This window comes from Capsaspora owczarzaki (genome assembly GCF_000151315.2).
Source record: "Capsaspora owczarzaki ATCC 30864 unplaced genomic scaffold supercont2.8, whole genome shotgun sequence".
Lineage (NCBI taxonomy): Eukaryota > Filasterea > Ministeriida > Capsasporidae > Capsaspora > Capsaspora owczarzaki.
The window spans coordinates 188,444-212,640 of record NW_011887299.1 but is presented as its reverse complement, the minus strand read 5'-3'; the positions used below and the strand labels follow the sequence as shown (position 1 = coordinate 212,640).

At 54.3% G+C, this 24,197-nt stretch overlaps 5 protein-coding genes across 5 annotated transcripts; 3 read left to right on the top strand and 2 right to left on the bottom strand.

The window, feature by feature from the left end:
- Positions 1-207: 207 nt before the first annotated feature.
- On the top strand, positions 208-5,135 carry CAOG_05005 (hypothetical protein). Its single transcript, XM_004346640.2, has 3 exons — positions 208-1,079; positions 1,852-2,490; positions 3,061-5,135. The coding sequence occupies exon 3, from the start codon at positions 3,068-3,070 to the stop codon at positions 4,997-4,999; it is 1,932 nt and encodes a 643-aa protein (XP_004346690.2). The 5' UTR covers positions 208-1,079; positions 1,852-2,490; positions 3,061-3,067; the 3' UTR covers positions 5,000-5,135.
- Positions 5,136-6,292: 1,157 nt separating this feature from the next.
- On the top strand, positions 6,293-11,714 carry CAOG_05004 (hypothetical protein; the record flags this gene model as incomplete). Its single annotated transcript, XM_004346639.1, has 19 exons — positions 6,293-6,387; positions 6,461-6,544; positions 6,625-6,708; positions 6,789-6,872; positions 6,953-7,036; positions 7,117-7,200; positions 7,280-7,363; positions 7,443-7,526; positions 7,604-7,687; positions 7,782-7,874; positions 7,955-8,038; positions 8,097-8,180; positions 8,290-8,326; positions 8,382-8,467; positions 8,525-8,608; positions 8,666-8,737; positions 8,809-11,047; positions 11,146-11,555; positions 11,642-11,714. The coding sequence occupies 19 exons, from the start codon at positions 6,293-6,295 to the stop codon at positions 11,712-11,714; spliced, it is 4,029 nt and encodes a 1,342-aa protein (XP_004346689.1).
- Positions 11,715-11,765: 51 nt separating this feature from the next.
- CAOG_05003 (hypothetical protein) lies at positions 11,766-17,010 on the bottom strand. The gene is made up of 6 exons (XM_004346638.2): positions 16,058-17,010; positions 14,684-15,732; positions 14,376-14,564; positions 14,121-14,231; positions 13,299-14,010; positions 11,766-13,140 (listed from the first exon to the last, which is right to left on the bottom strand). Exons 1-6 carry the CDS (start codon positions 16,917-16,919, stop codon positions 12,014-12,016), a joined length of 4,050 nt encoding a protein of 1,349 aa, XP_004346688.1. The 5' UTR covers positions 16,920-17,010; the 3' UTR covers positions 11,766-12,013.
- Positions 17,011-17,225: 215 nt separating this feature from the next.
- On the top strand, positions 17,226-19,875 carry CAOG_05002 (hypothetical protein; the record flags this gene model as incomplete). Its single annotated transcript, XM_004346637.1, has 9 exons — positions 17,226-17,810; positions 17,937-18,033; positions 18,118-18,252; positions 18,332-18,412; positions 18,515-18,582; positions 18,662-18,826; positions 18,913-19,175; positions 19,260-19,482; positions 19,570-19,875. The coding sequence occupies 9 exons, from the start codon at positions 17,226-17,228 to the stop codon at positions 19,873-19,875; spliced, it is 1,923 nt and encodes a 640-aa protein (XP_004346687.1).
- A 95-nt stretch (positions 19,876-19,970) lies between these two features.
- CAOG_05001 (hypothetical protein) lies at positions 19,971-24,173 on the bottom strand (the record flags this gene model as incomplete). The annotated part of the gene is made up of 1 exon (XM_004346636.2): positions 19,971-24,173. The coding sequence occupies one exon, from the start codon at positions 24,171-24,173 to the stop codon at positions 19,983-19,985; it is 4,191 nt and encodes a 1,396-aa protein (XP_004346686.1). The 3' UTR covers positions 19,971-19,982.
- Positions 24,174-24,197: the final 24 nt, after the last annotated feature.

Here is a 24,197-nt window from a genome sequence, read left to right as displayed (position 1 = left end):
GGACATTTCGAGGAAAAACAAAAACAAAAAAAGCCAAAAAAAAAAAAAAAAAAAAAAAGAAGGGCGGGATTGCCTGAACAGCAGTTAGGACTTCAACCTCGCTCATATTCTCAACATGAGCATCAAACACAAGCATGCTTGCAATGGCATCTCGTTAATGAGCCAACAACAGTGAGTGTAAAACGCAACGACGCAGTCGTTGTTTCCATTGCGTCTTGCTTCATTCACTGCATCTTTGGTCCCGCAAGAGCTTGGCCTTTCTTGTTTCATGATCCAAGCATGCTCATATCATTTTCCCACAGCAACTCGGCATGAGCTTCATGCACGGTACTTGGGGCTGTACTGTATGTCGTGGCGAACGACAGTTTGTTTCGTTGAGCGCTGGGTTCAAAACTGGCATTTTCTCGTGTCTCGCTGCTTTGCCAGCGAAAGGCTGCCTCGCACTACGATGACAGGCTCCCGATGAAGCAGCCGCTTTTCAAAATCTCACACCATGCGGGCGAGCCGGATATTGAGGATGGGGCACGCCTTGTGGGTGTGCCAAGCGTCCGTCGCCAAAGTTGAGATGTCGCCATCGCTCCTTGTCGTTGACGCGGTCTGCTGTGGCACGACGACTCCGTGGCCATGGCTGCGTGCGGCAATTCATGGTCGTCGCATTGGATTGGAGACGCCGAGAAGCGCGCTCAATCAAAACCAATTGAGGCGAGCGGTGGCAGCAGAGGCAGATGGACGCTGCCGGTCGAGGAAGGCGCGAAATGTTGCGCGGTTGCTCATTGAGGATTTTGTGCGCGACTCGAACACAACAGGATGACGCCGACTTGGAACTAGGATGGCGCTGACTTGAATTGGCTTGGGCACTCAGGATGGCGCGGATGCTGACGAGCGCGGTTCGGCCCCCAAAAAGATGCAACGTAAACACGGTTCGTCAAGCAGTCCTGTTGTCTCCATGCATGTTCGCCATGCCTCAAAAAAACCAAGGTCGTTCAATCCTTCGTGCCGTGTGTGGACAAAGTCCCATCACCGATACGGACAGTGGCCTCAGCACCGTTCCAGTCTCGAGCGGCAGCACATTTGGTGAGGTGAGCGATTTGTCCTTTTTGTGTTTTGGGGGTCCTCAACCCCCGCACAATTTTGCATCTCAGCGTGCATCTCAGCCGAGTGACAACGTCGCTCAGAGGCGTGTTCATGAACAGCTGCTGCTCGCATCGAGCGGGGTGATTCACGACACCCTGGAGCGTGGAAAATGGTTGGGATGGTTTCGGTGTCGCGCGTGAACTTGGTGGGCTCGCTCTCTCCTGCGCCTCCTCATGATGTCTGTCACACACTCGCAGCCCATGACAATCATCGCTCGAGATGAGCTGGGAGCGCTGCTGTGGTGTCGTGTTCATGCTGCACCAAGCGACTCCACCATCAACAGAGACAGAAATCGAGACGTCGTCGACTGAATGTCGCGATTCTCCCTTCGTCAGCGCAGAGAGGGGCACAAGTTCAGAAGCCCCAGCCTATGCCTGCGAAGGGTGCAAGTATGAGCCAGGTGCGAGGTCCTCACACTGACTCAGAATGCCAGCTCGTGGACGGAGGACTGTGTGGGCTCGCTGGTGGTGTTGTGTGACGCTGCACAGCAGTCCTCTCCTTGCCTCGACCACGAGCCGCCGTGTCCGGTCACACCCTGCTGCTGCATGCTGTCTGGAGCGCACTCTGGGCTATTCCCGGCCACACGCGAGGCTTTCGTTTACGTCGCACGACTTTTTCATTTTCTTGTTTTGACGCTTTCTTTTTTCGTTTGACGTTTTTTTGACGTTTTTTCCAACACCAAACTCACCAGTTTTTTTTTGCTTTGTGAAAGAGCAGAGGATGAGCCACCTATTGGTCGACGGCAGAGCAAGATCGCATGTAATTTTTTATCAGCCCGCTGGACAAGAAGAAGGACGCACGCTGAATCCAACTTGCTCAGTCGCCAAAGGCGTGACGGAATCCACGCAAGTTGCCATTGTTGATCCTGTCAACTGTCAACTGTCAAAAGCAAGTCTCTGCCGTTTCGGCGACGCGGCTCCAAGCCCCCCCCCCCTTCTTTATGCGTCCGAGTTGCTACGTCTCGCGCGCGGTCTGCTGCTCCAGCTGTCTTCCGCCGAGCCTTAAAACCCGTGCCGATGCTGATTCTTGTGTCTGAACCTCGCTCGGATTCCGTTTTTATGAAATCTCGGATACGTATTTTCCCACTCAAGCATGTCTTTTGGCCACTCCTTTCTTCTGACAGATTTTGCTGTGGGCATTATTTCTTTCTTCTCGCCTTCCTTTTTTTCTTTTCTTCTCGCTTTTTATTTTTCTTCTTTCAATCTTGTTTCGGGCCGTTGTCGTGTTGGTTGTTTGATTTTCTGCAACCTCCCGCATCAAGTGCCCTCCTACACCTCTCTTCCTCCACTTTGATTGACGGCGAACGAGAGCACAACTTGCCTCAAGCTGAAACGCAAACGGGATCTCCTCAACTGTGTGAGTGAATGGATTTGACAGATTGCTGTTGTTTGTGGTCCGATCGACGCTTCCTCGCACTCCACTGTCTCGATTCCCCAGACGATCGCATGGTCTTCTGCCACTGCCAGATACTCGACGACAGAGGTGGGGGTGGAGAGGGTGGGGGAGGCTTTGTGCGTGCTGGTGAACGGCAGGAGCCGATCACTAAAGCACCCCCGCTTTTTTTTCTTTTTTTTTTAATTCCCCGCATCACACCCAATGATCGTCCTCGGATCAATGCACATCCGGTTTTTCTTTTCTGATTCCTGCTCTCATTTTTAATGCTTAATTTGAATCACGCACGTTCTTTAAGTCCTTTGATGGGTATTTTGGCGTGTCATTGCCTTAAAAGGGTCGACGCCGCCTTGTAGTGTATTTTTGGTGTATTGTTTGATTTTTTTCTTCTTTTTTTTTTTTCGTGTGTGTCGCGTGGATCATCCCATACGAGTGCTCATTGAAGAGTGGACGTGCTTGCCTCAGCCGCGACAAATCAGTCGACGACGCCGATGATTCACTTTTGTATGCAAAACAACAACGCAACTGAAACAGATCATTGATGCAAGAGCCAAGCGAGCGTCCAGCCACAACTACCACCACAACCACCACGCGCGAGACAGCGTGCCGCACCAAGCCAAGCGTTTTCCGCAGTGGTTCGCACGAGGGCGGCGCGACGAAGATGGATTCGGTTGCCGGCGTGCCGCTGTTCACGACCGTCTCGGGTCGGTTCAAGCTGTGCCGCGGCGAGTTTGGCCTCGAGAACTCAAAGCTGCTCTGGTGCACCGACTGCCGACGGAAAAAGAGCTGCCACTACTTTCACGAGATTGTTGGAGTGCTGCCCACGTTCCTGCTGCACTGCACGCGCGCACATCTTGTCGCCATGGGTGCGCGGGTGGGCGTTGACGCGGCTTGCATCTCGGCAGCTCGGATTGCCGCGGAGACTGGTCCCGTGGTCGCCGACCGCCGCCAAGCTGAGGTGAGCAAGCTGCGAGCACTGGCTCGCAATCCGGGCAAGAATGGCAAGCGTCGGGAAATAGAACAGCTTTTGTCGAGCTGCTGCGTTGCGACAGGCCACTGCAGCATGCATGGCGCGGACAGCCTCGCTGCACCCGGTGATGCCAATCCGACCTCGCCGTCAGCCTCGGCGGTTTCGGGTGGCCAGACTTTACCGGCAGGTGCAGCTCGTGGAATTGAAGCTCTGTCGGACACTCCTGTGAAAGAACGTGTATCCTCAACTGCGCGTGGTCCAGAAGGACGGTCAGACACGAGAGCCTTCCGGTCTTCGAAGCGCAAATTGAGCTTCTCTGAGGACGACACACCCGAGGGCGGATTGCCAGAGACCAAGCGCTTCAGCTTTGGTCAGCCTCCGCCTGTTTCAGCAGCCAATCCAGCCATTCGGGTCTCGATTGCAAAAAGCATTGCAAATGAGTCGACTCGTAAAGTGGGTGCAGCAACCAGGTATGATTTGACGCGGGCTCATCCGTTCGTGTTTGATCGTCCGACCCAGCCTGCACCGCCGCCGAGCGCTGTGCAATCGACCAAGACTCGTCCGCTCGCCCTCGCGCTCCTGATTGGCACTGCTGGAGGCCACCAAGTGCACGCAGAAGAGCCCAAGAGCATCTTGCCTCAAAACAGCGAGTCTCAGTGGTCGACCACCGCGACGCATTGCCCATCCGAGTCGGAGCCCTTGACAGTTCCGGCTGAGGCGACGACGGATCCAGAGGCCGTCCACGCAAATGATGCAACGACCACGCAGCAGCTGCCGAGGCCAAGCACCACGCGTACGACTCTGACATCACCCGCCGTCGAGCAGCCTTGCCACAAACCTGGCTGCAGCACTGGTGGCAATCATCGCGCCATCCGTCGGTTTGCCCATTCCACACCCAAAAGACCCCTCATCCGAGCGCGTACATCACCGCCATCGATCAAGCAGCTCATAGAGGAAGCCTCGCAGCCACCGCTGTCACACCGCGTCCCGTCCTTTGAAATCGCCCGGGCGGCGACTGGCACGTCGCTGCATCGATGGGTGGTCGAACTGGTCACCAAGTCTGTGGATGAGCACTTTGAGCGGTACTCCCCCCGTTTGCGCAACACTTTGCGCCACTTTGCTCATCGCCGAGGAGCAACCAGTGGTGCCAGGAGCCGCGGGAGCGAACCTCCGAAAAGGCCAGAGCAGCCGCGCCACGTTCCAATGCACGGAGTGATGCTGAGCTACGACGACGCCACGTCCAACGTTTTGGACATGATGTTGGATGACCCAGCCATGGAGGATGCCGCGTTTCTCCTTGCAACTGAAATCGAGGTGCTTCCAGAGCCAGATCTTGACGTTGCCCGCACAGTCTCGCCAACGCGAGCGTCGAGGAATGACAACATGATCCTACCGTCGTCACTTCAACGCAAACAACACGCCGAGGTGCCAGATTCTCAACGCGACAGCGCTCTGAACACCCAGTCCCAACGTGATTTTATCGGGGACTACTGTGACATGTAGCATCGCACAGATCATTCATGTCTCCTCGGTAATTTCTTTTTGTCCTTCTTGATTTCCGTTTCTGTTTTTTGTTGATTCTCGTTATTTGTCGTTTTTCTCTCTTTGTCGAATTCCCTCATAAATTCGTGTTGTCGAAACTAGTGGATCGCTTGTCGATCATGTTTGGGTTTCACATCGATGCTACAATTGGATTTTCAGATTAGAACCATTTGCTTTTGAATTTTGATCAACAACGCAAGCAGGAGTGTGCTGACCTCGAATGCTTCGGCGGAGTGTCTGAAACACGTCCGTTTGCTTTTGTGTCGAAGGCTCCAGTACGAAACTATTGTGAAAAGGACTGAGCAGCTCAGATGTATTCTCAGAGATGCTCTATCATGCTTCTGACGGAATGGGTGCTTGGCCACAGAACGTGAGGTTGGTGCAAAAACCAATGGATTCAGTCTCAAACTTTGAGATCAGCGGACGTTGCAATGAGCCAAGTCTCTTCCCTCCTTCCCTCTTCTCCAAAGCGGGCTGCAAGGTCACAGATAATCGTGATAGTGTAGTAACTGCCCTGCTACAAAAGAAACGCTCTTCCGTCTCAGTTTGCCAATACAAAAGCTCGCTTTTGGTTCGTTTTGTTACATTTCAATCCTCCCACTTCGAAGCTCATGAGTGCACCTACGAATCCCAGAACAAACTCAGTACAGTACAAATGAAGATGTGCAACATCACAGCTCACTCTTTCTGCATTGCTGTGACGTAGGTTTGGCTTGTTCACAACATCTCAAAACCAACAAAACAACAATCTTGTTCAATCTCGTTCAAGATCAGCCGTTGCTTGTTTCTGAGGGCTGCTGTTGGGCTGCCGTCCCAACAACTTTGGAGGGAAGCTGGTGGACTGTCGGTTCACCAAACGCGAAGCTGAGGTGGGGAGAGGAAGGGAGGGAGAGAGGACTGTCCGATTGTAATGCGTGAAGCTTGTGACTTCCCAACAGCATCAACAGCCAGCTTGTAGCGTGGGGCATGGTGAGGGCATGGCTGCTGCTGCTGCGGATGGTGGAGTGACAAATAGAATCGTCTGCAAAGTTGCTCAGTGCAGCAGCAATTCAGAGACTGGTGAGCAGGGTCGAAAACACTCAGAGAATCTACTCATTTGCTGTGATTGTTGCGTTCAGGTTTGCCATGTCGCTGTCTTACGAGGCGATGACGCCAGAACAGCGCAGGTGGTATGAGAAAGTCAAGAATGCGAATGGCGAGCTCTAGTAAGAAAGCAAAGACAAAACGACGAAAGTGCTGAATGATGACACTGACATGTGGCGACAGTTTGAATTTCAAAAGATTGGTGATGATGAAGCGCAAGCAATTGCTGAAGCACTCAAGGTGAACACAACGCTCACCCAGCTCGAGTAAGTTGACTGCCAGTGATGAATGAGATCGTGTGACAGATTAGGGTAGCCGAAGCTGACAATGCCTTGGCAGTCTGAGTGACGATAAGATTGGTGATGTTGGAGCGCAAGCAATCGCTGAAGCACTCAAGGTGAACACAACGCTCATCCAGCTTCAGTAAGCTGACTGGCAGCGATGAATGAGATCGAGGGACAGATCAGGGCTGCCGAACTGTGGCACTGACGAACGCTTGTCAGTCTGCACGGCAATCAGATTGGCGATGCCGGAACGCAAGCACTCGCTGAAGCACTCAAGGTGAACACGACGCTCACCCAGCTTCAGTAAGTTGACTGGCAGCGATGAATGAGATCGAGTGACGGATTCGGGTTGCCGAACCATGGCACTAACAGTAGCTTGACAGCCTGCAGCGCAATCAAATTGGTCATGTTGGAGCGCAAGCAATCGCTGAAGCACTCAAGGTGAACACGGCGCTCATCCAGCTTCAGTAAGTTGACTGGCAGCGATGAATGAGATCGAGTGACGGATTCGGGTTGCCGAACTATGGCACTAACAGTAGCTTGACAGCCTGCAGCGCAATCAAATTGGTCATGTTGGAGCGCAAGCAATCGCTGAAGCACTCAAGGTGAACCCGACGCTCACCCAGGTCAAGTAAGTTGGCTGACAGTGATGAAAGAGATCGAGTGACGGATTCGTCTTGCCGAACCGTGGCACTGACAGGAGCGCGACAGCCTGCACAGCAATCGGGTTGGTGATGCTGGAGCACAGGCAATTGCTGAAGCACTCAAGGTGAACACAACGCTCACCCAGCTCGAGTAAGTTGGCTGCCTGTGATGAACGAGATCGAGTGACCGATTTGAGCGGCCGAATCGTGGTGCTCACGTCGGTTGACAGCTTGTTCTCAAACGAGATTGGTGATGCTGGAGCGCAGGCAATCGCTGACGCAGTCAAGGGGAACACAACGCTCACCCAGCTCGAGTAAGTTGGCTGCCTGTGATGAACGAGATCGAGTACCAGATCAGGTTACCGAATCGTGGGACTCACAACGGGTCGACAGTTTAAGTTCGAACAAGATTGACAGAGTTGGAGCACAGGCAATTGCTGAAGCACTCAAGGCGAACACAACGCTCACCCAGCTCTAGTAAGTTGACTGCCAGTGATGAATGAGATCGTGACCGATTCGGGCTGCCGAATCGTGATGCTCACGTCGGTTGACAGCCTGCAGCGCAATCAAATTGGTGATGTTGGAGCGCAAGCAATCGCTGAAGCACTAAAGATTAACACGACGCTCACTCAGCTCGAGTAAGTTGCTGCCAGTGATGAATGAGATCGAGTGACTGATCTGAGCGGCCGAACCGTGTCGCTGACGGTAGTGTGACAGCCTTTCAACAGGCAGACTGTTCAACAATCAAATTAATCAAGTTGGTGATGTTGGAGCGCAAGCAATTGCTGAAGTACTCAAAGTGAACACGACGCTCACCCAGCTTGAGTAAGTTGACTGGCAGTGATGAATGAGATCGAGTGACGGATTCGGGTTGCCGAATCGTGGCACTGACAGGAGCGTGACAGCTTGCGCGGCAATCAAGTTGGTGATGTTGGAGCGCAAGCAATCGCTGAAGCACTCAAGGTGAACACGGCGCTCATCCAGCTCGAGTAAGTCGATTGATCATCCATATTCAGCGACTGGTTCTTTCACTCAATGTTTCGACAGTTTGGGCTGGAACAAAGTTGGCGATGCTGGAGCACAGGCAATTGCTGACGCACTCAAGGGGAACACGGCGCTCATCCAGCTCGTGTAAGTCGATTGATCAGCCAGATTCAACGACTGGTTTTTTTTTTCACTTAATGTCTCTACAGTTTGAGCAGGAACAGTGTTGGTGACGCTGGCGCTCGTTCCCTCTCAGAAGCACTTCAGAAGAATACGACCTTGCAAAACCTCAAGTAAGCCGTTTCAACGTTGAATGCCCATCAACGCAACTCACTGTGCAATCGTTAGTCTGTGGACTCGAATCGGGTTGGTGACGCTGGCGCTCGTTCCGTCTCAGAAGCACTCCTAAAGAATACGACCTTGCAAAATCTCAAGTACGTGCTTCAATGTTGAATGCCCACCAACTGCGCAACTCACTGCGCAATCGTTAGTCTGTGGCTTAATCAGATCAAAGACGCTGGCGCTCGTTCCATCTCAGAAGCACTCCAAAAGAATACGACCTTGCAAAATCTCAAGTAAGCCGTTTCAGTGTTGAAAGCCCAGAACTGTTTTACTCACTGTGCAATCGGTAGTCTGGCGGAAAATCGGATTGGTTATGTGGAGGAAACGGTCTTGCGCCACAGTATCCATCCAACCTTGCAATTGTAAGTTTTACGCTTCGTCCGAGTTGTTCACCAACGAACCTTTCTGCCCTCACTTTTCCTGCTAAATTCAGACACATTGCTGACCAGCGTCGATCTGGTTCTGTTCGATGCCATGAAGTCCGCGTAGTCGTTCTTGGCGATCCTTCAGTCGGCAAGACCTCGCTTGTTAGGGGAATCGCCGACGGTTACGTGCAACAGGCGTTCTCCAATATATTCAGCATTGCCAATTCCACCGATGGTATTGACATTTCGACAGTCATTCTGCGTGAGACAGTCTTTCTGCGCGAGCCAGTCGTTCTGCGTGCAAAAGTCGAATCCATGATTTTGATCATTTGGGACTTCGCTGGTCAAGAAGTCTATCTGGTTTCACACCAGTTCTTTCTTCGTGAACGAACAGTCTACCTGGTCTTGTTTGACGTGCGTGAAGACTTATCACTCCATTCGCGCCTTGCCTTTTGGCTACGCAGCTTGCACGCTTGCGTTCCAAACGCCGATATCATTCTTGTTGGAACCCACATTGATGATCCGTCATACACTTCGGAGCGGCAGCAAGAGCAAAAACAAAATCTTGACAATCTGCTCAGCACCTTGCAAGAATCAAGTGTTTCGTTCAACGTGCATTCGGCCGTCTACATCAACGCGCGGAACTCTACGGGAGCCCCGAGCATGCCGGAACTCAAGACTGCATTGTTCCAAGCGGGACACGACATGCCGTTTTACAATCGGCTATTGGATGGCCAATACCTTGAGCTCAGAGACTCTCTACGAAAGCGAGCCGATCAGTTGGTCGCCCAAAACAAACCACCCCTCTGTCGATGGCATGAAGTTGTCGAGCTTGGCCAGTCACAGAGTCTTACCGAGCAGGCAATCGATGCTTTCATGGAGCTCTTGCGTTTTCAAGGCTGGGTCGTTTTCCATCGTCTCGCCAATTCAGCTACCCCAGACACGTCCAATGTTCCCGCGCTGCAGCCAGCAACTCTCCTCGCTTCGATGAACGATATTGTCATCTTGAACCCTCAGTGGTTTACGAAAACAGTCCTGACTGGAGTGATTACTCAGAAACCTAAAGATCGATGGGTCAAGGATGGTCTCGTGACTCGCCAGGATCTGCTTCGAAACGCTTGGAAGGGCATCGATTCTGCGATTTGTGATCAGTTTGTGCTGCTCCTTCAGCGATACGAGCTCTTGTACAAGATGAGCGATGCCGATCAGCCTGGAACCGATTCTGCTTCAAGCGCAGGCACTCGCTATGTCATCCCTTCGTACCTGCCCGCCTACAAATCCGACCCTAGTAAATGGTCTCTGAAGCCTGAAGCGAGCGAGCCGCATGAAGTTGCTATTGTGATGGAGACCAAGTTTTTGCTGGAGGGGTTTTTCTCGAGGCTGCTTGTGCGCTTTCACGAGCGGAAGTTCAATTTGATGGCGTGGAAAGATGCTGTTCTGGTCAATTACGGCGGTCCTCGAGCACTACTGCGTGTTCATCGCAACGCTTCCAATGTGCGCCTTGAGTTTACCGCTCGCGGGAAGCATCCAGAGAGGCTGCTTCCAACTCTGATTGAGATACTGGACAAGCTCAGCTCGGATTGGTATCCTGGAATCTCGTGGAAAACCTACCTGCGCTGTCCCATGCAGGTGCCTCATGACAAACCGTGCAGGTGGCTGCTCCGAACTCAAGTTCGAGACGCGGTGATTGACAAGATGAAAAACTTATCTTGTTCGCACACGCACATCGTGTTTCCAAAGGAGGAATGGCTTCCAGTTCTCCACTCGCTTTTGCAGCGTCGTTTGAACGCAGTTTCGCAACCCACGCCGGAGGATGTCGAAGCGCTACGGCAACTCGAACCGCAACCAGCACCGGCGAGCGAGATCCAAACAGCAGCGACGGAAGCTGCATCACTTGTCGCAGCACAACTGATTGCATCTGGAAAGCAAACATTGCAGGAAGTTGGTGCGGCAGCCATCCATTCTGTTCGCGAAGTCGAGAAGCAAGTGACTTCCTCTGGAGTGCAGCAGCTTCAAAATATTGCCGCTCAGTCAGCGCAGGACTTGCAGCGTTTCAATGACGCTTTGGATGGCATCATTGGAGCGATTCCAAATGCGGTCAAAACTGATCCTGTAGAGTTTGATCGGCTGATCCAGTCCACAGTTTTGAAGCGCATTGATGAGCTTGCCAAAGCTTTGGATTCGAGATTTGACACTGCAGAATCCCTGCAACAGGAGCAGAAAGACGAAATCGCTCGTTTTTTCACGAGTCAAGTCCAAATGCAACTGGATTTGCTGGACAAACCATGCCCCTTGTTGTTTGTCGTGGTACCGCCGACCCGGAACTGGTTTTCCAGCTCAAAGAACTTTACAAATCAAGCCACACTGCGCACCTGCTGTGTGCCCACATGAATTCCAACAACCAGCCCGAGTGGCATCGTATCGACAGTCATCCCGGCTACGAAATTGCCAAGTTTTCAAAGTGGCTGAAAAAGTATGGTTCTCGTGTTCGCAGCCTGCTTGAGTTTGTGCGTCCGTTCTTGAAGGTAGCCAGTTTGGCTCCTGGTGGACCAGATGTAACGGATGTGGTTGATTCAGCCATTACTGCTTTGGAAGACCCGCTCGAGGCTCTGCCGTACTTGCAAAGATTGCTCGACCACGCCGATCAGAAAAAGAGCTCCAGCGCGAAGGGAAATCAACCAGCGCCCGCATCTGCTGCTTCCTCAGAAGTCACACACTCGTCCCAAGAGGCAGCAAGGGAATGGGCTGCTTTCTTGTCCAAGAAAGACGAGTACAAGTCCTTTGCCGGTTTGGAGCGAGCTGTTGTGCTCAGCAGGTTCGTTGGGTCTGTCCGACGCACGCGCGAGAGTCCATCTATCGCACCAGCTCCATTTCGAGCAGCTCGTCCGCCGGGTCCTCTAGCAATGCGCCAAGCAGCTCTTCCAGTGGCAATGCTACAAGCAGTTCCTCCGCGCCATCCACTTCAACACCGTGATGCAGGCACGTCGTGTTTGGTTTTCACTCGCCGTCAAGATTGTGCTTTTATGTCTGATTCTTTTATTTTGTGTGCATGCGTTGATGTTCAACCCAATTTTTCCCACTCAGACAAACTGGTATTGCAAACTACCGTCTGATGAAGTTTGTCTTTGTATTTTCCGGGTTTGAAATCTGTCGTTGTTAATTTGTTGCTTTGTTGGTTTGAGAAAAAAAATACAGAAACTGAAGCAATCCTTCAACGACGATTCGAAAAGCACCAGCTATGAATGATGTGAGTATGAAGGAAAAGCCCCGTCACTACACATTGGACTCGATGAAAATTTCCTCGATGAGATCCTTGCGTGAAGACAGGCTCGCGGGTCGCGGGGCAGAGTGCAACTCAGCAACGGACACTGGCGACGGGGTCGAGGCATGTGGCGAGCCGGACGCGTAGGCAGTGGTCGCAAAAATCGCGCTGGTGGAATGGCTTGGCAGCAGCGACGAGCCGTTGCTGGAGATCATACTGGCGGCGGTCACCAGCCCAGCCGAAGAATGCTGCGGGGTCAGCAGCGGCGTGGTGGTCGCGGAGGCGACGGGAGAGCTGGCATTGGAGGCGCTGGCTGGTTCGTGAGTACCGCGGTAAAGTGAGGTGATTTGGTCTCCGATAGCGTGGCCAATGGCTTTCATCCAGACGACCTTGTCGTACTCGGTTGGAGCTTCAAACTCGAACACCTTGAAGCCAACGTGGGCCACAAAGAAGCAATTGTCGCGGTTTTTAAACAGGGAGCCGCGCCGCATGCGCATGGACGCCCGCATGTCGGTCGCGCTCTCTGAGGCAAAGGGCAGTTTACGACGTGTATTGCCGCGAGTCAGGCCAGGACCCACGTCGTCCAGTAGAGGCGAGCCTGGGGGCGTACCGCCCAAAGAGTTGTTGCTGGACAAGTTGGAGACTGATCCAAACCCATCTTCCGAGCTCGCAAGGGAACGATCTCCAGGCGCAACTACAACCGATGCCCGAGGCGAGCGCGAGATGAACTCGCTCGAGTCGTCAAGGCCAAAGCTGCCATCCGCGCCGCTGTCGTTGCTGCCAACGCTCGAGTGGCTGAGCCGATTGCCAGCCACACCTGAACCGTGGGAGGGAGAGGCGAGCAGAGAACTATTGCCCCCAGTGACAGATGGGGTTGGAGCAGAGATGGAGCTCAGAGGGTGAACGGTGCCACTTGGAGTAGGAGAGGCGGCAGCTTGCTGCCTGCCAGGCTTGAGAGCAGCGTCAACATCGGTGGATGCACGCATTCGCGTCGAGCGTGTCAATGTCGGGCTCGGTAGCGGTGGCGGAAGTGCGCTGCTGAGAGATTTTGACGACTTGCGGGTTTTCACGATCGGATTGGGTGGTAACGGCATATTCGCAATCTCGTCCAGTCGATGTTGTGCCGAGGCCGATGGTGCTAAACCGGGGGGGGGGGGAAACAAACAAACAAAGCGGAAAAGAACATGGCGACAGCCCAGAACAGAGAAACGAAACGAAGAATAACAAGTCAAGTCAGACCCTGTGAGACACAAAAAAGCAAACAAACCCATTTCAGAGGCAGTCGCAGAGGCTTACCTTCATCGGCAACAACGTTGGAAATTACGAGCTCGTGCACCGGTAATGGTGGCTCGCTCACAAAGAACCGGTCTTTCTTCGTCACAGCGAGCAACATGTAGTCGTTGAACAGGAACAAATGGACGTTTTGGGACACGTGCGTCGAGACATGGCGAACGAGGTTGCCTTCGAGCAGAAGCTGTCGAGCAGAGGTGACAATCGCAAAGTCCCGTGCAAGCTGCGGGGTGGCGAAGTCGGTCGAGGAATTGATTTCAATCAGTCGTTGAATGTTTTCTGCACGAAGCGCCTTCTCTTCCGCTTGCACAACGATCGCATCGAGGGCCTGCAGCGCTTGCGCAAGCGCAGACCCTTCAATGGCCTCCTTTTCGATCGCAAGCGACATGACAGAGTCCATACTCAGCAAACCATGCATGGCGCTGCCACTGCTGCTGCTACTGCTCATGAACGAGTCCGGGTTTGGACTTTGGTTGGACGACGAGGGCTGTGCATCGCCAGACGCCCCCGAGGCTGTTCGAACGTGCATCGTCCCGCGCAGTTGCAGTTGTTGTTGTTGTTGCTGCTGTGCCAGCATGGCATGCGCATGAGACACTGCAGTCGGTGACAATGATGCCAAAGATTTGAGCAAGAGTCCATATCGTGTGATGCGCTGAAATGGTGCTGTTAGGAAGCTCTGCAAGTCCAACTTGCGACATTCGGGCAATCCGAGGCAGGTCTACCCCAAAGGAACGGGTGAAGCGGAAGTTGATGTCAGAATCAGCAGGGTCAAAAAGAAACAAAAAGCAAAAGAAAAGACAGTCACTTGAACACGGCGAGCAGACGTACATCGAGAAACGTGGAGAAAGCCTTGTTTTGCTTCTTGCACGAGGCCAAAACTCGCTCGGCGTTCTGCTTGTTGCTCACGTACTTGCCGTAGGCGGCACTCAAGGTTGAAGCCTGAAGCGAAACAATCAATGCATATAGAGTGGGTCAGCCAGACAGGGCAGAGGCAAAATATGCTCGCCTGAAATCAACCGAGACAACCCAAAAAGCAAACCCCAAAAATCAAACGCAACAGCAACGACAAAACGAAACCCGTACCCGCGAAAGGAAGACTTGCCCGACCGCATCCATCACCACAACACCCGTCGCTGCAAACGATCGCTGCAACTCGAACAAGTCGCTCAAAATATCCATATGCAATGGAACTAGCTCGGCAGCATTGGCAAAAATACCGCTCGCCTCGTATTTGGATATCACTTTCGCCTTTTCGACGCCTTTGATGAAGACCTGGGTTTTGTGCCATTGCACCAACCAACAAACGAAGAAGTGAACATCCCGAAGCGAATATTTGGAGTTCAGACACTTCTTCCCTGCCCACAATATCGCACAATATCGCACAATCTTACACTCTCAAGAACTTCCAGATCGCGCAGATAGGACTGCTCCGTCGAAGCAATCTCGTTGAAAATCTCCATGCGTTGCCGTTCCCGTTTGGCCGAGGGGGAGCCCGGCGCAAAACCGGCGCCTTGAGCACCAATATCCACCCGCAGACTGCTGAACAAGTTCGTCGGAGACGGAGTAGACACGGCTGACGAGCCGAGAAGACTCTGCGAAAACGGCGACAAATCGCGAGCGGTTGGGTTGGGTCCGAGCTGCAGGGCACGCAGCTCATCGCCCAAGGCCGTCTCAATACTGGCATGACTATCGATTGTCGACGATCGCCGCCGTAGACGAACTTCGTTCGCATCAAGCACACTGTTGGTTGCTTGATACTCTTCCTCCGACATCATCGAGCCCGGCCCGGCCGTGGCAAGAGAGACGGGAGCGAATGCGTCTGCAGCCACCAGCGTCGCGATGGTGGTGTTGGATGCTGCCGAAGACCTGCGTCGCGCCTCTTGGGCGGACATGGTGGTGAGTTGTGGTTGGTTGCTAATGGGTCGGTGGTAGTGCACGCCGCCGCCGCCACCACCATGGTGAGAGTGGTGATGGTGATGGTGCTGGTGCTGGTGGTGTGAGTGGTGTGAGTGGCCAGCAGCAGCAGCAGCAGCGGACGGCGACGAGTGAGGCGGCTGGTTGGCAGCACTGCGATCGAGTTCCTCATCGCTTTCGGCGTCGTGCATAACCTGCTCCGACAGTGCCTCGACAATGCTAGAGCTCCCGCCAAAATGATGAAGATGATCATGATGATCACGATCCGCGGCTCCATCCGGCTCGTCCGACTCGTCTAGTCGCATCGACAAGTACGACAACGTGTGCGAACCACTCGAGCTGCGCCTGCGTGGCTGGGGTGCCTGGACGAGGTGGGGTTGTAGTTGTTGCCCATTGCCATTGATGCCATTTCCATTGTTGGTCGGACTTGGACTTGCCTCGCCGCGCGTGAAGAGCGGATTATTCGTCTGGTCGATTGCAATTCGAAACGAGTCCTTTGTGACGGATCGCAGCGACGACCGTTGACCTGCCAGCAGCCAAGTCAAGTACGTATACGGGGAGTGTTTTGTTGAAGCAAAATTTGTGATTTCAAAACAAAAAACAGCAGCCATTCAGATGTGAAGCAGTGAGTTTTTTGTTTGATTCAACTATTTTGCATCACGATTTCTTAGAATAGAAGAACAATAAGCGACTAAGAAAAAAAAAAATCCACCCTCTTGTCTTTAGTGAGTGGCTTTCGTAGGACGATTTGTTTGCGTTTCCGCACAACAATTTGTCGTTACGCTGGTTTCTCACTAAACTTAAACATTCCATAGCATTTTTAATGTTTTTTTTTTTTTTTTAATTTTTACCTGCGAGTCGAAGGGCAGCGATTTTGCTGATTTTGGCTGCAGCGGACGACGGCGGACTGAACGACGAGCCGACCGACGCCGATGCCGAAGCCGCCGCCGGAGAGAGTGGAGCGGGCGAGGAAGCGGAGGAAGCGGAGGGGGAAGAGGGCGAGCCGTCCTCGTCCTCACCATCGCCATCCTGCTGCTGCTGATCATAGCCAGACTGATGCTGATGGTGGTGGTGCTGGTGCTGTGGCGGCGGCGGCCGTGTCTGACCGACAGCAACGCGGTAGCTCTCGTGGCGGTTGACGGACGCGCTGCCACGGCCACCACTGCGCCCACCACTACTGCTGCTGCTGCTGCTGCCAGTGCTGTTGGTGCTGCTGGTGCTGCCGGCGCGGTCGCGGAGGTGGTGCGCGGCGTGGCCCGGTCGCTGGATTGGCCGCAGTGCCCCGGTCGTGCTCGCTGCAGACAGCAGCCGGTGCCGGAATGGCGACCCGTACTCGTCGACCGCCGCTGCCACTGGCACTGCGCTCGTTGCTGATGATGATGCTAATGATGATGATGATGATGTGGACGGTGAGGATGCTGCTGCTGCTGGGGACGAGTTCACCGCCGCTGCCGCTGCCGCTCTCCGTCGCCTCCGCCTGTCGTCCGCGTCCCCTTCTTCGCCATCTTCGTCTTCGTCTCCATCATTATCATCATTATTATCATCGTTGTCATTGCTATCAGCAGAGTCCGAGTAGTCCACCATGTCGCCTTCGTCTGCGTCTGCGTCTTCGTTGTCGGCGTCGTGTGGTCTGCTGAGCGCGCCACTCCTCCCGCTGTTGTGGAAGTGCGTCTCGATCAAGCCAGACCGCCGCCGTGGCGGAGTGTCGCCCATCCGCACAGAGAAATAGAAAAAAAAAAGAGAAAGAGAGAGTGAGGGAGAGAGCGAAGGAGATGAAGAGAGAGATGAAGAAGAATGAGAGAACAAAAGACTGAGCTGCTCAGATACTGCTCAGATAAACAGTTTCAAGCCCCATCGAACATATCTTCCAGTTTTTTGTCAATAAGCACTCCCATTGTCATGCTTTTTGGCGGACATGCGAAATCTCAAGCGCTCAGACTGAGCTCAGTCGTTTCTTTGTTACTCTCGTTCTATCTACGTTCTAGTACTCACGCAAGCCGCCCCCCGTTTTTGTTTCGAATGCATTGTTGCAGCAGCATCCTTGGCCTTGGTCGCAGTCGCAGTCGAGTGCTGCTGCTGCTGGCTGTTGCATTGCTCGCTGTCATTCTGGCGCTGCAGACGACCGTCGCCAATGCCGCTGACTCTGGCTCTGGCTCTGACTCTGGCAATGCAGCTGCCGACGAGTCCATGCTGCTACACAGTGACGCTGGGGATCGACCTGCTATCGATGGCGATGGCAGTGACCGTGGTCGCAATGCAGCGGCCAGCAATCAATGCAGCGACATTGCGGATTCGCAGCCAACGACCGTCGCTCAGCCGGCCGCCGCACCGCCACAGCGACGACAACAAGCCAAGCAGCGGGTTGTGCTCGACAGCCAGAACAAGGACGCGGGGCGCCGTGACCGAGCTCAGCCACAGCCACAGTCACAGCCACGCCGACGCTCAGCCAACCACGCTGGGTCGCCGCCTCCTGTGCTCTCGCCGGCCGCAGCGCAGTTGGCTGCAGTGTCCACCCCTCGAGGTGCACTCGCGAGACTGACTGCGTGGATTGACAACGCCGGACTCGAGATCAACAGCAATGCTCGACCGGGTCTGAACGATGTGGTAAAGAAGAGAAGCCCTGCGTCTCAGATTGTCGGATGCTGGGTCGGCTCAGAAAACAAACAAAGACACAATGCTGGACATTTTTGTTTTGCCTCGCACTCACATGAATGCATTTTGAACCAACAGGACGAACTGTACTTGTTTGCGTCGAATCCGATCGAAGCCGCGACGCTGGTTGCAACGGTGCCTGCCCCGCTCGTCATGTTCGAGACATATCTCCGAAGTAAGTTGTTGGGGATCGATGATGCGCAGAAAGTTACAGGACAGGCTTTGGATGCTCACAAACCTCAATTCCGCAAATGCTCAGCGCTGGAAAATCCAATGATTCTCGCCATCGACCGCCGATTCAAGACAATGTCCGTGCCGGATCCTTCGTACGCACTGGCAATGGCGTTGCTCTACGAGAGCTACGAGCCAAAGTCAATGTGGCGCGAGTGGATCTGTGAGTTCCCACTGTTTGATCGCCAAAAGATGGATGATTGTCGTATTAATTGCGCTTGGTTTATCCTTGTCAAAAACAGCTAGCCTTCCTCAAACGCTCGACAGTACAGTGTTCTGGTCTGCCGAAGAGCAAGACGCTCTTCAGTCGCTTCCCCTGAAACGTGAGTCTTTGCTTTGTTCGAGCGATTTTGGCGAATTACACGATTCCGAGGTCACTGAGTGCGCACTTGTGTTCCTTTTTCTCTCGTCACAAAAACCACCAGGCAAAACTCAAATCCTAGAGCGCCACTTGCAGCAACTGTACAACGCAACCACGCCCAGGCTTCTAGCTGTAAACCACAAAACATTCAGTTCGTCCTGCCTACTTTTGGTTGTGCTGATTTCCATTCCATTCGTCAACTCCTCTCCAGGCATTCCCCCACATATTCGCAGGAGGGAACTATTCTTATGAAATGTTCAAGTGGGCCTACATGATTGTGGACAGCCGGTCGCTCACATTTTCAACCGGCCCCGACACTCTTCCGCAAATCATGCTAGCGCCTCTTGTAGACTTGCTGCACCATGACCCGGTTCAGGTATTTGATCGCAGCGCCCCTTTTTCGAGGAACATGCCATCGGTGCTGGCTTGTTTTCGTCTCATATTCTGTGACCCTTGACATAGACCAACATTCAGCTCGGCGTCCATCCAGAGGAAGTGCTTGGATTTGAGATTTCGCTGAAAACTACTCGAGCAATCAAAAAGGGCGAGCCTCTCGTGCGACACATTGGCGAACTTCCAAACCACCAGCTGCTGCTTCGGTTTGGACTCGCGATGCCGCGCAACCCTTACGAGTTTTACCCAATTCTCTTGGGATCTTCTGTTCTCCGAGCACTGACTCGAAGCAACGAGCGAGTTCGAGTGCTATCTCATGCCAAGTTGAATGTGTAAGGTTTCCGCCTTCAGCGGTGGTTCTCATGATGAAATAGATGTTGCTGTTTCTTTGTCTGATTGGATGTTGGCTGTTGCAGAACCACGTCCGAGTTCCAGTTCTATCTCGAACATCCAATCATCGACCCGGATTTACTGTTTACTCTGCGCGTACTTTTCGCCGACAGCCACGAGCTGGATTTAATCAAGTCGAGCGCGTTGATCGCCGAAAAGGTCGTGTCATACACGAATGAGCGTCGTGTCATTGCTAAAATCGAAGAGCTGGCGGTGCAAGCAATCAACCTGTGCGACACGACTTGGGAGGTGGGTGCCTGGCGCTTCGACGACGCCTGCAAATTTGTCGCTGCAAAAATATCGTGATGCTGATCGATCTGAATCATTGCGTTACAGACGGACGCCAAAGAGCTCTACTCGATCAAGGCCGATGTCAAGTCGCGAAAATGGAAGGCCCTTGTGTACCGAGTCAGCCAGAAGGCAATTTTGGATGCAGTATTGCGGTGGGCAGACGAACAGAAGGCCGCCATGGCAGTCCTGGCCAACGAGCATTTGCAACAAGTGCTCGAGCAAGCCGCCAAGCAACGAGCACAGCAACAACAACAACAGCAGCAGCAGCAACAACAGCGCTCCCATTCTCGCTCATCCACGAGCGAATTCGGCATTCGGTCAGACACCATTTATGCTCGTGACGATTTGTAAAACAGAAAGAAAAAAACGGGGTAGTTCACTAGAATACAAGCACGCACAACACAGACAATGTTTTCCAACTTAAAAAAATCTGATAGGGGATGAGTGGATGACAACGTTCAGGCTGCGCTGAAAAAGTCGTGCACCGCGACGTCCCAGAGCAGTGTTTCGCCCGGCAAGGTGGAGAGATCCACTCCTTCGACGGACGGATTGAAAGAGTGAGGCTGGGCGGCGAGTAGGGACGGCGTCGGCGACGCGACGTTGAATTGCTGAAGGCTTGAGCGCTGACTTGGGGAAAGCGTGCTGGCGAGGCTCGGCGCATCGCCACCGTCACCTGCGCTTGCAAGCGACCCGCGACGGGCTTGACTGTCACTGGCTTGCGTCGCTGGAACCGACGCGATAGACAATGTGGTGCTCGACCGAGCAGAGTCCGGTGCTTCCGCCTGAACGGCAGTTAAAGTCGACGGTGCTGCTGCAGTTGCGCCAACCAACGTGGGCACACTCACCGCTGCGCCTGCCAGCCGGTTGCGAGCCGAGAGACCAAAGTTCTGGGGCGCCTCTGCCGGAAGAATGAGCCGGACGTTCGTTTGGGGCTTGGCCGCGCATGCGAGACACTGCGATTCGACAGCGCGCCAGCATTCAACGTGACAGTACTGCATGCATCGAGGACAAAGCATGAGTTCTGTTGACTTGGCCGTGGGGTCCAAGAGCGTCGATCCAGACGATGGCGCGCTCGGAGAAGCAGTCGAGACAGGGGTGGGAGTGGTGCTGTGAGGAGGACGCGTGCACAGTTCCTTCGCGCAACATTCTCGCTTCAGCTGAGAGCAATGCTTGCAGTACTGAACGTGATGACCAAACAGCTGCCGGTATGCATGGATGATTTCCGCAAACTGGCGGGTGGGGAGCTCGCACAAGTCTGCCAAGCTGATACGCGCGCCAACAGAGTCCTGGTACACGAGCAGAAGCGGCACAATGCGTGATGGCAAAAGCGACAAGAGCAGCTGGCGCGACGGACACGCCGGAAGCACGTGGTAGTAAATGTAGCGCATCAGCATGGCGCAGTCTTCCAGCATGGTTTCGACCTTGGTGCGGCCAATCTCGAGAATGGCCTCCGCACTGAGGGCATTGAGCTCGATAAGGGGCGCATACAAGTGGCACTGCAAGTGGGCCTCACACGCCTGGCAAACAACATGCGGGGTCAAGTCGCCTCGCTGCACGATGCGGGCAGGAATGACAAAGTTGCGATCACAGCAGGCACTGCAAAGCAGCCTGCCGCAATAGCCGCAGTGCGAGCGTCGACCCTTTCGCGAGAAGCTGAGCGTCGTTATTCCGGCTCCGCAGTTCTCGCAGCGCGATCCGTCATGGAGCCGAGGGAGCTTTTGGTTGAGCAAGTCCGACTGTTGGTCATAAATGAACTCGGCCTTGCGCACTTGCGAGGCAAAGGACAAGAAGAACTGCACAATGTCCGATTCTGCCTGCAGACGATCGCCAGCATACAGGGCGTGGGTGCGCGGGAAGGCCATTGCGTTGTCATAGTTGGCCACCATCACGGAAGGTCGCTTAAAGTCTGCGGCTGGAGATTTGGGCGAGGGACTGGTGTGATCGGCAGGCCTTTCGACGGCCTCCGTGTGGGGGTGAGGTTGAAGGTCGTGTGGAGGAGCGTTTTGCTGCTCGTCTGCTTGTTTCAGCAGCAGTTCTGGGAGCGGCGATGGCTGTTGTTCCGGCGACTGCGAGGAGGACGTTTCGTCGGGATGTTCGCGCGGAGCCAGCGAAGAGACAACAACTACGGGCGGTGCCGCTTCGAGACTGACCAACGAGTCCAGCGACGCAATCGATTGGCTGAGCGATCCAGTGAGCGTCGTGTCGAGGTCCTCGGCAACGGCGGCGAGCTGAGGCTCGAGTGCAGACAGCGAGTCTGTTTCGACGGCACCAGACGCCAGCACAGCTGCACCTTCTCCGATGTGCACGGAAAATTGGACAGAGTTGGTCGTCTTGACGCTCGTGCTGCGATTGCGGAGGTGGTCCATCACCTCACTCGAGGAGCCCCACGCCCTGTCTTGCTCTCGGGCGGACTCGTTCGAGCTCAAAGGAAGCTCGCTGTGGCCAATGTTCGTGACCAAATGGACGAGACCACGCCCTGGGGCCTCAAAATGAACGCCAAACGAGCCAGAGTACCGCTGCATTCTTGCAGTCGCCTTCTTGTCGTACAGGGCTTCGCTCTCCATGCCTGTTGCTCCAATGCCGCCAAACACAACCAAGTCAAAGTTGGGCATCAGCTCTGGATCACCTTGGAGAATGGGTGCCTGGAGCCAGCGAGCAATGCTGGGCGAGTCTTGCAAGAAGGCCGTGCGCGCTTTGGTGGATGCATCCTGCACCCAGTCGAGCTGGACAATGCCCCTTGCAGAGACACTCTCTGACAGGGTTTCCAAGGCAGGCCGGCGGATGGTTTTCACTCGAGCCCCAGATGCCGCTGGGAGATTCGGCGTTGAGTGCTCTGCAAGTGCAGGCTGGAGTTGAGCGTCCGTTTGTTCATGCGATAATACCGAAAAGGCAGGGAGAGTTGACTGATCGCCATCATCCACTGGATGCGACTGCGGTATGGTGGATTGCTTTTGAGCTGCTCGTTTTGCAGCGGCTTCTTCTGTACTGTCGAGCGAAATGAGATGATGAATGTGGTCGTCGGTGCTACCATTCGAGTAGGTTTCTTCACGAGACGCGGCCGAAGCTGTCAATGCTGGAGAGGTCGAATAACTTTGATCAACCTGCTCGTTCATCGAGGCATCTTCGGCGACAGGCGAGTCGTCCTCGTTCTCAGAGTCGTCGCTGGCATCGCCAGAATCATCCGCCGTCGCAGCCTCATTCGCTTCCATGTACGGATCAAGGAGAAGAGCACCGGAGGCATGCGCTTGCACAAGGGACGCTTCGACAACAGCAGCACGAGGATTGGTTTCGCTCGTCGATTCCATGACAACAGAGGCTGGATGCTCTATTGGCCCCAACCCCCAGTCTTCATCGTGTGGATCGCGCGAAAAGGCAGCAGAAACTTTCGAGAAGGAGGCGCGCGGGCGCGTTTTGCGCAGGTGCGGCGGCAGTGCGTCGGGGAGAGCGAGGTACGAGCCGGGCTCGCCACCGCCGATGGCGCCGTTGGTGCCGTTGGTGCCTCCGTCTGAGGTCTGCGAGCGATGATTATTACTATTATTCAAACTCGGCAAGTTGGGAGGAGTGGGACTAGCTTGGCGGGGGAGCACAACAAACCCTTCGGGATGGACGAAGGAGCCCCGAAACGGAATCTCGCTGTCCGGCGTGATAAACGTTGGGACGGGACCTTGCACACGAATGAGCAAACCAGCAGCAGACTTGGACTTGACGGAAGCCAGAGACGTCGCTGTGCCGCGCCGTTGCAGGTGACGCTTCTTGCGCTTGGTGTCGAAATCGAGGGCGCGCACGGCATGGCTTGCTGCAGCGTCGAGCGACAGCGAGCTCTCCCCGAGAGCAACGCGACCCATGTGAGTGTTCTCTGCAACCAAAAACGGAACCAGGCGAACGGACGACTGTTCGCTCGATGGTGTCGCTTCTGGTTGACGCAGGCGGTCGGCGGGGACGAGGCGTTGCAGCGGAGCGGAGAGCACGGAAGGGGCGGTTGGCAGGGCGTCGACCCACACCTCCACGAACGCGTGCTTGACAAACTTTGGCGCCTTCACCGACGAGGTCGTGCTGGTCATTGACCGGAGCGAATTACGACGCGTTGTGGTGCGACTCTGGGAAACATTCTCGAGGTCATTGTCGTCGTCGTTGTCACTGCCCTCGCTGCCAGGGTCGGTGACGGCCGACGCCGCTCCAAAGCTCTGGCCCGTCGGGTGGAAATGCGAGGCCCCAGTCGTGCCCGACGACACCAGCGATGCGGACAGGGACGGCGGCACCGAGGGAGCGGAGGCAAAAGTGGAAGCGAACGCCATGTTGAAGCGAGCCGATGCAGGGATGGCGCGCAAAAGCAAGTCATCGACAAGCTCGTCCTCGGTGGAATCCATCGAGGTGCGCTCCGACCGCGTCATCAAGTTGTGCTTCTTTTTGACAAAGAACAAAAAGTGGAGCAGGAAACTGCGCTGGACCACGCGCGTTCGTTGCTTTTCCGACGCGTCTGCATTCGTCCAAAGCGATGGTCGCAGGAGGTACGGAGCAAAGATACCGGCAAGGTCTTGCATCAGCAGACTTGGCGACTCTGAGGATTGGGTGACGCGGCGCACCGACAAGTCCATTTTCACGAAAAACACACCCAGATACTCGAGGGCGTCCTTGTTTGCCCGAGGCATACTGAAAAACAGCTCCTCGAGGTC

Bases quoted from the DNA above. Each gene is read 5' to 3' on its own strand.
- CAOG_05005 (XM_004346640.2), top strand. From the start codon at position 3,068: ATGCAAGAGCCAAGCGAGCGTCCAGCCACAACTACCACCACAACCACC.
- CAOG_05003 (XM_004346638.2), bottom strand. From the start codon at position 16,919: ATGGGCGACACTCCGCCACGGCGGCGGTCTGGCTTGATCGAGACGCAC. The intron at 15,733-16,057 runs GTAAAAATTAAA...GGCTGCTGGCAG, and splicing joins CGCTGCCCTTCGACTCGCAG to GTCAACGGTCGTCGCTGCGA. The intron at 14,011-14,120 runs GTACGTCTGCTC...CCTTTGGGGTAG, and splicing joins CTTTCTCCACGTTTCTCGAT to ACCTGCCTCGGATTGCCCGA.